This window comes from Elephantulus edwardii, unplaced genomic scaffold, assembly GCF_000299155.1.
Source record: "Elephantulus edwardii isolate Elephantulus edwardi_28Jun2011 unplaced genomic scaffold, EleEdw1.0 scaffold00108, whole genome shotgun sequence".
Classification (NCBI taxonomy): Eukaryota; Metazoa; Chordata; class Mammalia; order Macroscelidea; family Macroscelididae; genus Elephantulus; species Elephantulus edwardii.
The window spans coordinates 7027679-7043115 of record NW_006399858.1 but is presented as its reverse complement, the minus strand read 5'-3'; the positions used below and the strand labels follow the sequence as shown (position 1 = coordinate 7043115).

The 15437-nt window shown below is 45.7% G+C and overlaps 1 protein-coding gene across 1 annotated transcript in view; it reads right to left on the bottom strand.

Annotated features, from left to right (window-relative positions):
* PRUNE2 (prune homolog 2 (Drosophila)) overlaps positions 1–15437 on the bottom strand; it is a 435757-nt gene that overhangs the window by 133279 nt on the left and 287041 nt on the right. The window contains exons 8-11 of the mRNA XM_006891999.1: positions 10936–15193; positions 9527–9624; positions 6994–9193; positions 4779–5559 (exon numbers count right to left, since the gene is read on the bottom strand). Coding sequence (XP_006892061.1) covers positions 4779–5559; positions 6994–9193; positions 9527–9624; positions 10936–15193 — 7337 coding nt within the window. The remainder of the gene's footprint in view (positions 1–4778; positions 5560–6993; positions 9194–9526; positions 9625–10935; positions 15194–15437) is intronic.

Sequence of the window (15437 nt, the reverse complement as noted above, 5' to 3'; positions counted from 1 at the left end):
ACCTCATAGAAGGTCTTCCCCTCTTGCACCGTCCCTCCACCCTCCCAAGCATGATGTCCCTCTCCAAGGACCTGTCCCTCCTTACAACATGCCCAAAGTATGTCAGATGAAGCCCCAGAATCCTTGCCTCCAAGGAGTAGCTTGGTTTAACCCTCTCCAGGATGAATCTGTTTACTTTCCTAGCAGCCCATGGTACATTCAATACTCTTCTCCAGCACCATAGCTCAAAGGCATCAATTCTCCTTCTGTCCTCCCTAGTCATTACATACAAGTGATTGCAAAGACCATGGCCTACTACCTATAGATGTTGTTGTTCTGTACCTTTTCAAAACCCACTCATAACTGACCTTCTGGTGGGGTTTTCAGAGGCAGTTAATTGCCCATCCCCACCTTCCCCCTGCCGCCCACCCCACCTGAGCAACTAGTGGATTCAAACTGCATGCCTTTGGGATTGTAGGACAGCTTCTTACCACTAAGCCACTAAAGCCTGCTTATGAAGAAAACGTCATTATTTATTTTCTTAGAATGGTCTTTGGAGAAAGACTATAGCAGTTGCCCCCCTCCCAACTGATCACATCTGAGGTGGCCAGAGCAAAGGGCAGACCAGACAAGGGATCCTGATAAGGCTCTGAGCCTGATCACTGAAGCTCAAACCCAACCTAATTAACACCCCAAATGCTGAGAAATACCATCTTCCCTAGTACTCCCCAGGACCCCTATAAGAAGGAACTGCCCCTAATTACCTACACAGCATTTTCTTACTTTCTCCTCTCCTGGTCACCTGGCATCTCAGACCATGAAATAAAGGCCTCTTCACTTCTAGGGACCGGTTTCTTCCTTTCTTTCTCTCCCCTCAACTCTTTTTCTGTCTAACAGTCTTGATTTTAGATGCTCTCTTCTCTAATCAGATTACTCATCAGATGTTTCTATAATTTTGGTCTAGAAAACACAGCCATCTTTATATTTGCTCTGTGGTTATTTGCAGGCAGTTCTGCTGGTGTAGTCTGTGGGCAGCTGGGCTGCTAGCCCAAAGCGGCGCCTCTCTGGAGGTTTGAATCCTCTGGTGCTTCCTCTGCAGAAAGATGAGCAATCTCCTCCCACATGTCCGGTGAAAGGTCCTTTGATGCTTCTACCACTCCTTTCATCTCACCCCTTCTAGGCATGGCCTCTCTCATCTTGTTCTGAGTCCCGAGTTCCCAATAACGCCATCATTAATTGTGTCTCTCAGGGTCCCAGTATCAATTATGTGACTCCTAGACACTTTTCTCTTCATAAATCTTTTCATGAAAATATTCAAAACTATATTTATGCCTGTATTGGTATAAAGACAAACACAGTCTATGCTGGATGATACTAATTTTTTTTTTTAATCTTTGGGGTGGGGCACTCTAAAAGTGTTCCGGGTCCTGAGCATAACGCTTTCCCATAACGCTTCCCATGTGATGGGAAGCAGCCCCTGGCCTTCCTCTATCCTGCGGCCCTTACCAGATGCCCCTCCCCTATCTGACTAACCATCAGAACATATGCTTCAGAGTCAGAGATTCAAGTCCCTCCATTTTCTGACAATAATCCAGAGAAGGGACTATTTCAGCCTTTTTGAAGGTTGAGCTTTGTTTCCTCAGTTGCCAGTGTGAAAGCGTAAAGGAAGGCAGTACATGTGGGTGCTTGATACTGCAGATGCTTGGAGATGGTCGCTATTCACCCTTGAGCTGGAGCCCCATTTCTCCAGAGCCTACAGTTGGAAGATCTGGGATGGAAAGCTCTCACAGTCGGTGGTCTGAGAGCTTACACTTGGCCTGATCTTGATTCAAATCCTCATTCTGCCCTTGGGCAAGTTATTTAACGTCTCTGAAGTTTAATGTCTTTATCCATAAAATGGGAACCACTTCCTAAACAACATGCCTCTGGAAACTCTATGAACTTTGAAAAACGATGATAGTTATAGAAAGGCTTCGGGTCTTTTGTTCATAGGGTCACTATGAGTCGTGCTTGACTCGACGGCCATCAATAACAACATAATATCATGTGGGGGAGTTCTGGTGGCTTACTTTTAAGGAGCTGTGCTGCCAATCCAAAGACACATGGTTCTAATCTATCAACTGCTCTGAGGGAGAAACATGAACATTCTCCACCTGTGCCATTTACAGTCTCTTAAAACCCAGTGAAGGGTCAGCTGTGACTTGATGGTGCATAACAAGGTCCTCTCACCTACCTTAGCTGGCCAGTTAGCTTTCTGGGAAGAACAATGAGAAAATGCATCACAATGGCCAACCGGTCCAGGACGCAGTGAACTTAATAAGCAGCAGGTGCAAAGATGGGACAAACGCACTCTGATGCTAAACAAAAGGCTGAAGATTCAAGTGCACCCAGAGGTGTCACAAATGGAGTCCTGACCGTCAACTTGTTTTAAAGCTGCCACTGCATACGGTAGGGAGCACAGGTCTATTCTAACACACGTGGGCTGCCAGGCAGCAGAATCTGCTCAGCAACAATTGGTTCGTATTTCAAATGACATGTGTCCTTACCGGTCTGGACGTCAATTGTCCACTGTCCACCTTTGTCATAGCTCCCTGATTAAACCGTGCACTCCTAGAGTGCTGGGAGTATATTTACAAGTGATGGTTCTTAAACTTTAGGGTGCCTCTAAACCACGTCAGGGAACTTGATCAGATTGCTGGCCCCACTCTAAGTCTCTGAGAATCTGCATTCCTAACAGTGGTCTAGGGATTCTGATGCTGCTACGCTGGAGTACCAATTGAAGATTCTTGTTTTAGAAAGCTCTGCGTCCTTCCCAAACCCAGCTAAGAGTCTGAAGAGGGGAGCTTTCGAATGCTTTTAGATAAAACTATTTATTTGACAAGTAATTATTAAGACACGTTTCAGGAGGAAATTTTAACCTTTTCTCTTCACACAGGAAACATTTTGTTGCTGCAGGAATTGAGAAAAAAAAGTTATTGAAAGAAAAGATGCTAAGGGCTTGACTTAATACTCTTATCTGTTAGATTTCAGAGCCATCTGCACCACGGTAGGTAAGAAGCCTGGTCAGCTCCTGGCTGCTGGTGTTCTGAGCCTCATCTATAACAGTGCTAGCAGGGCTCCTGGGATGTCCCTGCCAGCCCCCTTCTAATAAAGGATCTGGAGTCTTTCTGGAAGGAAACAGCTTGACAGAAAGAAAGAAAGAAAGAAAGGTTTGGCCAACTGGAAATGACCGGATCTATGAAGCAGCACTTGAATGAGACAGAACTTTTAACTCCTTAGTGCTCTCTGCTATATCCAATATATACCTGTTCTCCTTTCCCCCCTCTATTCTTGTCATCTGGAAATGCAATTCACAAACCTGGAGGCTGTTCTAGGCACATCCTATTTACATACAAATACAGTTTGGAGGCTTTAATACTGAAGAAAGACTTGAAACCTTTGAGCTCTGCTCACTGATTTTACAGTCAAAGAAACGGAAACCTGGGCTTAATCCTAAACGATGTAACCGGTCAAGGGGGGAGCATCAGGTTAGAATTTAGATTTATTGACCCAGTGTCCTTTATACACACCAAACAGATGCGGAGGAGATGCCATTTCTCCATCACAATTTAAGAAAGAAAGGTGGTCCTTGCTTCCTCCCACCCCCACCCCACCGTTCACTTTATTTCCTTCCTTTCCCCTGAGTCAGTTTGTGTGTGTGTGTGTGTGTGTCTGGAGGCTGGAGGCTATTGAGAAGAAAGGACTCTGAAGACTCCAGAGTCTGTCTTGAGGGCGCAGAAATGACATTCTCTTCCTGACCAGTGCGTTTGGGTCCTTGAGTGTTGCAATTGTCTAAGGCCAGGTTTCCTCAAAGTTTGGCAGTTCAAAGGCACCCCAGAAGAAGGTAGGTTATCTACTTTCAAAAGGTCTCCCCATCAATGATGGATCTAAAGGTTTCGTGTTATTTCTTTCCCAATTAGGGACTATTTTACATGAAGATTCTGAGTTCTCCAAGAAGCCTTCCTAATCCTATTAGAAAATAAAAATCAGCTGCGATTGAATTGATTTCAACCCCTGAGAGCCCGAGGGGTTGGAGTAGAGCTGAGTCCTGCAGGATTTTCAATGGTTGACTTTTCAGAAGTGCATCACCAGGCCTCTCTTCCAATGCACTCTGGGGTGATTTCCAATCTTGATGTGAGCTGTAAGTTTGCACCTCCCAGGAACTCCACTGATGCTATCGTAAGTAAGTAAGATGCTATCGTAAAACCAGAAACATGTAGTGTAAGGGTGGCGTGGGCAGGTGTAAAGCAGTTTAAATCTCAGCTCACTCTGGTTACTTCATCATAACCAAGTTACAAAACCTTTCTGCGGCCCAAGTCTCCTCTACTTCCCTCCTCCCACAAGCCTGAGGGAAGTAAAGATAATAATGCTCTCCACACCTCAGCATCCTTGTGCGGATTAAATGAAATAATGTGGGCAAAACAGCCTTGCACAAAGTTGATGTGAAATGAATGGTAGTGAATTCCACCCACCTTCCCCTGACTGCCAACTACCTGCCTAACAATAAGAATCAGAAGTAAAAAAGAAAAAAAGCAGGTTGGGGTGGGGCGGTCGAGGATAAGTCTGAGTGTCTGTGACTCCAGTATCAGCATTACATCATCACAGTCATCCACAGGCTGCTCTTGCCGACGGTGCGGTTTGGAACACACGTAACTAAAGCTCCTATGTCTATGTATTCTACATATTCCATAATCTTTCATTATTTTCCAGTTACTATTCAAAATGATTTTCAGGAAAACATAAATTTAGCTTTTGCTTACCCGTCTGGTCTTGGTTTCCCTGATCTGGGCTCCAGGAACTCTGTCTCCTCCTCCATTTCCGCTTCGGGGACCGTGTTTTTCGGAGAGGGTTGTGGTGAAAGCATTTCCCATTCATTGTCATGGGTGACAGCAGGCAACAGAGCAGCTTCCGGCCCAGCCTGGCCTTGGCTCGTAGTCTTCCTTGACTGGCTGTTCAGAGCAGAGGCTTCCTCTACTGCGATGGATTCCAGAGGCTTCACCACTTCCAGAGCCTGCTTCTGGTAACCCTTGCCTGGGCTGGGATCTGCGGCCAGCTCCACAGCCCCGGGAGAACATCCAGACCCCGAGATCTTGAATTCCAGCTGACTGGAATCTCCTTCCAGGGGTAGACCACCAATCTCACTGTGGCCCAACACCATCCAATCCTGGTCTTGCCCGGGGCTTTCAGGAGATTTCTTGTTGGTTTTGGAAACCTCACTGTCGCAAAAAGGGTCTTTTCTTTCACTCAAGGGAGTTGACTTAAATGTGTCTGGGGTGATTTCTAATTGCGTTCCTGGCAGCCCCATTTTTTCAGCACTTGTTTGAGATTCTTCTAATTGAAAGGCACTTTCTCTTGCTTCACAGGCCTCTGGCCTCTGAGGCGAATGTTCTTCAGGGTTTACAAGTATATAACCCATGTGCAGGGCATGCTGACCTTCATTCTTCTCAGTGTATCCTTCTTTGTACTCTGATTTCAATTTCTCAGAGTCTTTGGAAGGAATTATTTTTTCTTCTTCCAAGTCTAGTACCCTGTTATTGCCACCTGGAAGTGAAAAGGGGAGAACAAAATGTGTTAGTTTTGGGATTTTTCTTTTTTTTTAGAAAAAGGTTTAATTAACACATTATACACTTTGTGATCTGTGCAAATGACACATCTAAAAAGTTATTTAAAAAGTAGTTTTCGCCTATAGTGTTGTTTGTCTCATGCTTTATAAGAAATCATTTTCTCTGTGGATTGGATAAAATTGTTACTCAGAATTTGAGTAAGCAAACTGAGGAGGACCTGAAGTGCTTGCTGCAGAGTGTCAAGGACTGCAGCCTCCAATATGGACTGAGGCTCAATGTCAAGAAGACAAAGATTCTCACCACTGGACCAATTGGCAACAGCGGGATGGATGGTGAAGAGATTGAGAGTGTTCACAGCTTTAGTTCGCTTGGCTCGACAGTCAACACTCTCGGCACCAGTAGCCAGGAAATTAAAAGATGTATTGCGAAGGCAAAGTCTGCTATTAGGGACCTCTCCAAAGTACTGAAGAGCAATGGTGTTTCTCTGGAGACTAAGGTGCACCTGATACAGACTATGGTCTTTGCTATCACTTGTTATGCATCAGAGAGTTGGACAATGACCATGGAGGATAGAAGGAGAATTGATGCCTTTGAGCTGTGGTGCTGGAGAAGAGTATTGAGAGTTCCATGGACTATTAGGAAAACAAATAAATTCATCTTGGAAAGGGTTAAACCGGGTGACTCTTTGAAGGCAAGGATTCTGAGGTTCTGTCTAACATACTTTGGACATGTTGCAAGGAGGGACAGGTCCTTGGAGAAAGACATCATACTTGGGAGGGTGGAGGGACAGTGCAGGAGCAGAAGGCCTTCTACGAGGTGGATTGATTCAGTGACTGGCGTAGTCAGAATGGGAGTGTCAGAGACAGTGCGATTGGCACAGGACAGAGCATAGGGTCATATAACAACGACAACAACAACAACATGTTGAAAATACACAGGTACACCTCGTTTTCTTTGTGCTTTATTGTACTTTGCAGATATGTAGATATTATGTTGGAGGGTATTTTGTTTTGTTTTCCTTTTTCTTACAAATCAAAGGTTTGTGATAACCCTGTATCGAACAACTCTATCACTGCAGGGTTTTATTCTCAAGACTCATTTAATGTTTCTGCGGCACAGTTTAGAAATTCATTCTCTCTCTCTCTCTCTCTCTTCCTTTTTAAGGTACACTTAACAAGAGTGCAGTACAGTGCAGACATAATTTCATATGCACTGGGAAATAAAAAAATAATTCACGTGACTGGCTTTAGTGTGGCAGTCTAGAACCGAACTCCAGTAACTCCGAATTGAGTGTGTAGTCGGGTCTTCTCTACCCATGTGGGCAGGAAGACACCTCACAAATACGCTTTCTGGCTGAGTGGGTTTAAACAGCAGCTGTTGCTTGGGGTAGGTGGAGAGGGCCATATCTTACCATTTGGTGGTCCTATGTCTCCACCTGCTGGGGAATAAAAATTTTCTGTTTCTAAGTCCCAGTCACCATTGCTCGTTGGAGACAAGTCGACATTTGAACCTCCTCTTACAGGCAAAGAGAGGGAGTCGGAATCTTCGTGAATACGCAGTGCCACCAGCTGGGGTTCCGGCTGCCCACTTCCCCACTCTGTGGGGCTTTTCTTGACTCTTCGATCAGGCAGGGCAGAGAGCGACAGCTCTGCAGCGTCGCTGTCCAGGGATTCATCCTCTGGAGACGCAGCTTCCTCTGTCGTCCCAGCACCTCGGACAGGTTCTGTGAGGTGGGACAAATCGAAGGGAGGTGTGTATGGTGCCAGCAGTTGCTTCTGTCCATCTTCCTCCAAAGGAGGGTCAGCACCATAGAGAAAGTGATCGGGCTCTTTCACAAAGTCTTCGTCAATATTTTGACCCATTATGTCATATTCAAAATCACCCCACGAGGCTTCTGAAGAACAGATATCTTGCTTCCCTGCATCTCCATCCACTGGGGTTTCAGGATTGCCTTCCGATAATGTCAGCTTACTCATGTCATCTATGGTCCCCGTTGATGTGTTGAGGCCCGAGGCCTCACTGAAACTGTGATCAAAGGCAGCTTCACTTACATCCATGCCTGGGTCTGAGACTGGCAGGCTGTCAGTGACAGAGGCAGGATTCCCAGTAGCAAAAGGCTGTTCATAGTCAAGCAAGGCTTGTGCTTCTGTCTGACTTTCAGGAGCAAGACTTTCAGATCCCCAGTGACTGTTACCATCCACAGCTGGCTCTGGTTGAGTCACAAAAATACTGGTGCCTACATGTTCCACCACAGAGATTGTTCTGTCAAAAAGTTCCAAGACTGGCACCTCCTTTGAGCTGGTTGCTGTTTCTGAGATTCCTAAATTTATATTGCTTTCATTATTTATTTCAGAAGGTTCTAGAGGGGCTTCATGAGAGGCCAGCTGAGATGTTGAACTTGAAATTGCATGTTCGCTGATTGCAGGCAGTGGAATGGCATTTTCAGAATAGAGTCCTGAATGTCCCGAGACACATTCCTGCCCAAGCTCTTGAATGGGCTCTTCATGCACATTTGGCTCTGTGACATACAACTCCATGGATTCTACTTCAGGTTCCATCCAAGCACTAATATGGTGCTCCATCTCCTGCTTTGCTTCATAATCATGGTATATATCAGGGCTATTGGAAGCCTGCGAGCTGCTCTCGAGTTCACAGTGAGTCAGTATATCAGGATTCTCACCATCTGCTTTCAAACTGAAGGGCTGCTTTGCATCCATCCACAAGTCAGGAGAAGCAGAGGCCAGTTGTCCAGCCTCCTGGAAGTTGCCATGTAAAATATCTGGAGCAAACGTGCCCTGAGGTCCCTCACTAGGGCCAGAAGAATCATTCTGTCCAGACTCTGACTTCTTCATTGATTCGGTAGGAGAACTGACAACAGGGGCATCTTCTGAGGCAGTTCTTGAGTTGGTGGTTTCACTAGTGTGTGTGTTTTCTTGTTCCCACCAATTTGTTTCTTGACACTCAAAAGCTGACACGTGAGAAATAACACATTCATTTTCACCTGAGTGGAGAAATGTTTGGTCTGGCTGATTCCCATCTGGCAGCATAGTATCCTGGCACTGCTCATGGGTATGTGTTTCAGAAGAAAGTTCATCACTCACAGAAGCTGGGAAGATTTGGTCTCTGGAATCCTTTTCTTTAATTTGGTCCACTGTTTCCTGCTGGGTAAGCTCCTCAACGTCTGAGTCTGTCTCTTTTGGTTGAATGTTCCAAAGCAGCTCATGGGAGCTCTTCTCATTACTATCTAGAAAGGTAGACTGCGGCTCATCTTTGAAAGGACTGGTATAATGTGCTTCTGTGAATTCAACATCACCAGGAACGGGAACTCCCCAAGGATCTACATTTTGGTAGACTTTGGAAGAATTTCTCTCTAATACATCACTTGAGTTTGACAGTGTCCCTTCAAAAGCCCTCTCATCTGGTCTTCCTTCTTGTGGAGAGGCAGCCCACCATTCTGTACTCTCAGTTGAGAAGCCAAGCATTTCCAATTTAGAATGGTTTTTGTTCTGTTGTTCAGTCTGGGGAGATATTTGCCAAGCACTGTCTCCTGTATTTACTGCTTCTGGAGAAGATTTTGTCTCCTCATTCACTGATGTAATGTGTATTTCGGTCTCTTTTAATGGGGAGAGATTCTGGTGATCAGGGCTGCTTTGTTGACCATTACAGAACAGATCTGATTTACTCTCATTCTCTTCTGGCTCTAAACTGTCTACATATGCAGAACATTCCTGAGTGTTGAGATCTCCTACGGCCAACACCTTAGTAGGTTCATTAGACGAATCGAATTGTGAGAAATTCCAGTGATCAGGAATACTTTGCTGATCATCATAAAATGGATTTGACTTATTCTCATCCTCTGCTGGTTCTGAACTGTCAACATGTTCCGAACATTCCTGAATATTGGACTCATCTGTGGCCAAGGATTTATTCGCTTTATCCAATGCCTCTAATTGTGGTGAGAAGGTCCAGTGATCAGGGCTGCTTTGCTGGTCATCATAAAATGGGTTTGACTTATTTTCTTCCTCTGCTTGTTCTGAACATTCTTGAATATTGGGCTCAGCTTTGGCCAACATTTTACTAGATTCGTCCAGTGATTCTAATGGTGGTGAGAAAGTCCAGTAATCAGGACTAGTGTGTTGACCATCATAAAATGAATCTGTCTTGTTCTCATTCTCTGCTGGTTCTGAATTGTCTATATATTCAGAATGTTCATGAACTTTGGGATCAGCAGTGGTCAAGGGCTTATTAGGTTCATTCGTGGAATCTAATTGTGATAAGAAATTCCAATGATCAGGGCTGCTTTCTCGATTGTCATAAAATGGGTTTGACTTATTTTTATCCTCTGCTAGTTCTGAACTGTCAGTTTGCTTTGAACATTCTTGAATGTTGGACTCATCCACGGCCAATATTTTGTTAGCTTGATCCAATGAATCTAATGGGTGTGAGAAGTTCCAGCAATCAGGGCCACTGTGTTGACCATCATAAAATGGATTGGGCTTATTCTCTGCTGGTTCTGAGCTGCCGACATATTCAGAACACTCCTGAACTTTGGGACCAGGACTGGTCAAGAACTTATTAGGTTCATTCAGTGAATCTAACTGTGATGAGAAATTCCAATGTTCAGAACTGCTATGTTGACTGTCATAAACTAGGTTTGACTTATCTTCATTCTCTGCTGGTTTTGAACTGGTTATATGTTCTGAACATTCTTGAATATTGGGCTCATCTGAGACCAAGAGTTTATTTGATTCATCCAGTGAATCTAATGGTGGTGAGAAGTTCCAGTGATCAGGGCTGCTTTCTCGATCATCATAAAATAGGTTTGACTTATTTTCATGTTCTGTTAGTTTTGAACTGTCAATTTGCTCTGAACATTCTTGAATATCGGGCTCACCTATAGTCAAGACTTTACTAGATTGATCCAATGAATCTAATGGTTGCGAGAAAGTCCAGCGATCAGGGCTACTGTGTTGACCATCATAAAATGGATCAGACTTATTCTCTGCTGGTTCTGAGCTGCCGACATATTCAGAACACTCCTGAACTTTGGGACCAGGACTGGTCAAGAGCTTATTAGATTCATTCAGTGAATCTAACTGTGATGAGAAATTCCAATGTTCAGAACTGCTATGTTGACCCTCATAAATGGGGTTTGACTTATATTCATTCTCTGCTGGCTCTGAACTGTCTATATGTTCTGAACATTCTTGAATATTGGCCTCACCTGTGGCCACAAATTTATTTGATTCATCCAGTGAATTTAATGGTGGTGAGAAGTTCCAGTGATCAGGACTGCTTTGTTGATCATCATAAAATGGGTTGGACTTTCCATTCTCTGCTAGTTCTGAACTGCCTATGTGTTCCGAGCATTCCTGAATGTTGTGGTCTTCTGTGGTCAAGAACTGATTAGACTCACTTGATAAGTTCCAAGCTCTGGATTTGCTTTGTGCATCTTGATAAGTAACCAGATTATTTTCTTTCTCTGCTGACTCTTCATCATCTGAACTATCATCGTCAGAGCCCGAGCTTGATGAGTTAAAGTTGGTATCCTCTGGCTGTACAATTTCAGGAGTGTCACATTTGTTTTTCTCCTGATGGTCAACTATGAGATTTCTCTCCTGATGTACACTTGAGAATTCAGAACATTTACCTGCCTCCGGGCTAGATAATGAGGACAAGGAATCACCATCTACCGAGTAATTCCAGATCTCCAAAAATTTAGGCACTTTGTGCTCAAAGCTCTTTTCAAACGCTTCCATTCGTATTTTCTCCAGGTCTTCCATTTCAGTATTTACTCTTACTTGGCCATCTGTGGTAATTGCGTCAGATTCTTGGGGATTCTGTCCACTCCAATTATCTCGACTTTCTTTCTCAGGATCGGTATTGGGCATGTGGCTCCAGGGAAGCAATGAGGCTGAAGAATCATACAGATCTGGGCTTGATGCACTTGATTGTGTGTACTCACTGGAGACACTAACTTTGCCATAGTTTCCAGGTGAATTACCTCCTAGAAGACTGTTTTCCATACTCTTAACTTCAAGATTCGTGGGGATCTCAGGACTTGTGCAGCTGTCTTGCACATTGATCTCTTTAGGGTCATCTGAAATGTCAGGGTTCTGGGGCACTTCATGAGGCAGCATTTCATTAATTCTCTCCGGCTCTAGAATGTGGCATTCTGCTGTTTTTTCAGCCTTCATTTCCAATAAAGATCCACTTTCTGTTAAATGTGCACTATCTGAAACTTCAGTAGACTCACTCAAGTTTGCTTGCATGTTGTTTGTAGACATTCCTGTTTGAAGACCCCAGGAGTCCAGGTTACAAGATCCCTTCTCCTGCTCTAAAGTCTCTTCTCGTTCCTCAATCTGAGGACTGGAAGTGGCTGAGGGATCTTCGACAGTGACGGTGCCTAATTCCATGGAGCTTTTGTAATGCTCAGATGCAACTGGAGAAGAGAGGTCCCGGTCACTTCCACCCTTTCCAGAACTCCAGGGGACACTGTCCTCCTCAGAGCTTGTCATCTCCTCCTCACTCACGTACTCTCCATCAGTGGATGTAAAGGCTTCCTTCTCACTTTGTCCAGTGTTAGAACCTTTCCATAGATTTGAGGGTTCAAAAGGCCCCGGGTTCTCCAGGCTGGGCGCCAAGGATGCTGAATCACCCTGGAAGGTTTCTTCCCCTATGTCCTGCTTGTGGGCGTCTGTTGTAAGCGCTCCCTGAGGACTGACTCTAGAGGCCTCTAGCGCCTCTGGGATGTGACCATCCTTGACTTGTTCTGGTGAGCCAGGAGTTTCAGGAGTCACTTTACTTTGTTGTGAATCTGTCATAGGTGATGGACTAGGCAACATGAAGGATGTCATGTTGTTATCTCTTATGACGGAATCCCAGATGCTGTTTGCAATGAGCTGCCCACTTTTCTCATTCAGTTTGTTGGGAGCAGTATCCTCGCTGGGCTCGGAGGAGGCTGGAGGTTCCCAGTCGACTTGAGTTGCTTCAGGATACTCCACGCCCCACGGCTCTAACTGTCGCACTGAAAAGCGAGTTTCCGGTTCAGTACCTTCTGGAGCATAACTTTGCGCTTGACCTTCACTGGAGATGGCCACCCCGCCACTGCAGTCATCCCAGTCCAAATCGTTATCCATGTCCGAGATGGTGGCGGTGGACTGCGTGTCCTCCAGGATCACCTTGTTCCACAAGTCGTTCTCGGGCGCCCCCTGCCGGGAGTTGGTACTACTATGCAAGAGTGTGAGCTGTCGGTTAGTCTCGTTGTACAGCTGCATCATCCTGGGGTCATCGTAGCTGGACAGGCTGCTGTCCCCAGCCTCATCCTCCACGGAGAGGTTCTTCTCGTGCAGTTGCTCGGTCTGGAGGAAATCCTTATCTGGGGTTTGAGTGGTATTTATTGCAAGATTGTCATCTGTGTGAGACAGCGTCCACATTTCTAAGTTCCCAGGACCAGAACTAATTCGATTTCTGGATGGCTGCTGCGGTGAATGAGGAGGCATTCCGGGCTCCTCTGTGGAGGAGTTGGCATCTGTTGTCTTGACACCTTCCTCTTTATTAAATGGCTTGCTTCCTGCTTCTTTTTCATCTCCAGCAAATGTTGGTGAGGTGTAAGAGTCAGAGGTAGAGTAGTTGGTATCTAAGGGGGAAGGCACAGAATCTTCACCGACATTGGATGTGCTGTAGTCAGAGCATTTGTAGGATAAGAAGGAATCTTCCCAAGGAGCGAGGACGTCTGAAACTCCTTTCTGGTTGCTCTCCTCAAAAAGGTTCCAGGAATCCACTTTTTCATATGCCTTCTCCCTAATTTTAAGATCCACCAAACCATTCTGATCCCCCACTGGTGGCTTTGAATGATCCCACACATGATCCAGATTGGAAGTGGGATTTCCAGATGCCAGGATATTATCTCTGGTGTCATTGTTCTTCTTGCCCCAGATTTTTGGGGTGGCTTCGTTATTGGCATTACCGGGAGAGCTGTCGACTAGATCTTCAGAGCGGAAAGAGAAGCCGCCCTTTGCCATGGCCCACTCATTCAGGTCCATCACAGAAGGTGTTTCACTGCTCATTGGGTGCAGATTCCAGGTATTTTTCAAAGCTTTGGTGCTCTCTTCTTTACCAAATGCTCTCCAGGCAGGGAAGGCGCCCCCAGTGTCTGGGTCACTCTCATCTGTGGGGTTCCCCCAGGGCTCAGGCATGGTCACAGGAGAGTGGTCAGAATGCCACAGCGCAGAAAAGTTCTCTATCAGGTGGCTGGTTCCCTGAGGAGAAGCATTAGATAAACGTGCTTGCTCAGCCGGCAGGTCTGGAAGCTGCAAATTTCCCTCAGCCTGGTCTTGATTCTCACTGCTCCCCAGTACAGGCTGGCCAAATTCAGATTCCCAGAGACGTGACTTTGAGAATTCATGACTCTTTGGTTGAAAAACAGAATCTGAGGCTCTCCTATCTGCTGGGGTTGGACCTTTCCATGCCTTGGGGGGGCTCTGGAATACAGACTCCTGTTCACTGGAACTCCAGGCATTATCAACATTTTTAGAGTCCATTTCTAATTCCCCCCACCAGCTGCTGCATCGTGCACGGGACTGAGGTGCTCCTGTGTGGCCTGTGCCAACTGCATTGGCGGTAACATCTTCCGGATAGTGCATGACTCGCTCTTCAGAGGTTGGAGAGCTCTCTACAAAGCTATTCATAGGTGTTGGTGGAATTCGCTTTCCAGTACTTTTAAATCTTTCTGGTGTAGGAGATTCGGCTCTCACAAAATCTGTCACATTCAAACTTCTTTCCAAGTCCTCTGTAGGACTTTCTTGCTTCTGGACAAACTCCTCATCGAACTCCACAAGGCTATCTTTGCCAGTTGTTGACAAAAGTGAACTGGATGAGTAGCTAGACATGTTGACTCCTATCTCATCAAGTAGTTTAGGGCCGGTGGGGAGCTGTCCTTCTGATGAATCAGAGTTGGGGAAGAAATCATCTTCTGGTGAGAAGTCAGCTGAATGGGAAGATGGCTGGGATTGCCCAGAAACCATTGGTGCAGAATCAAAGTTGAAGAGGTCAAAGTGTTCCGCATGTTCTTCTGGGCGTGTGTGCTCCTCAGCAATTGCCCCTTCAGGGATGGGGCTATAGGAGTCAAACCCGGGGAGGAGGCTGTGGTGAAGCCCACCCCCCTCCCCTACTGGGCTGTCATCACTGAGGAAAACAGAGCTCTCCTTGGATGAACGGCTGCTTCGAATGGTGGCCAGCCCGCTGTCTGGGCTAACGAGGTCGATGTTGACATCCACCTGAGCCTGGTTGGAATCACTGAGATCTGGAGGGTTTTCTATGAAATTCACAGAGCTGGGCTGTGGCTCTACATCAGAACCATACAACTCCATGATCCCAGAAGACCCCTGGGACAGTGGGGCGCTGCCTGCCACAGCTTCTGTGGACGACGTCCGGCTGTTGGAGACCATCTCTGAACACCGCCGGTTGATGACTTCCTTGACCAGGAGAACGACTTGATCAGAAGTCACGGAAGGGTTCTCCTGCTGGTACACCAGGATCTCGTCACAGCCACACTCAAAGGGCTCCAATTCTAGGCAAGGGTTCTGAGACTCCTCCAGTTCACAGCAAATCTGTCAGGGAGACACAGGCACAGGGAAGCAGGTGAGACTGCAGGCTGGCTTTGTCCTTTGTAATTGGTCTTAATACACTAATATTGTTAATCAATATAAATTAACTTTTATTTTTTGTAAAAAAATCCCAAACCCTTCAAACAGCTGAGAATTGTGTAATGTAGGAAATAAGTTGTCACTGTCATGTGCAGTCAAGTCACCTGTGACTCATAGCTATGTATATTAGTTCTGAACCCTGCTCTTT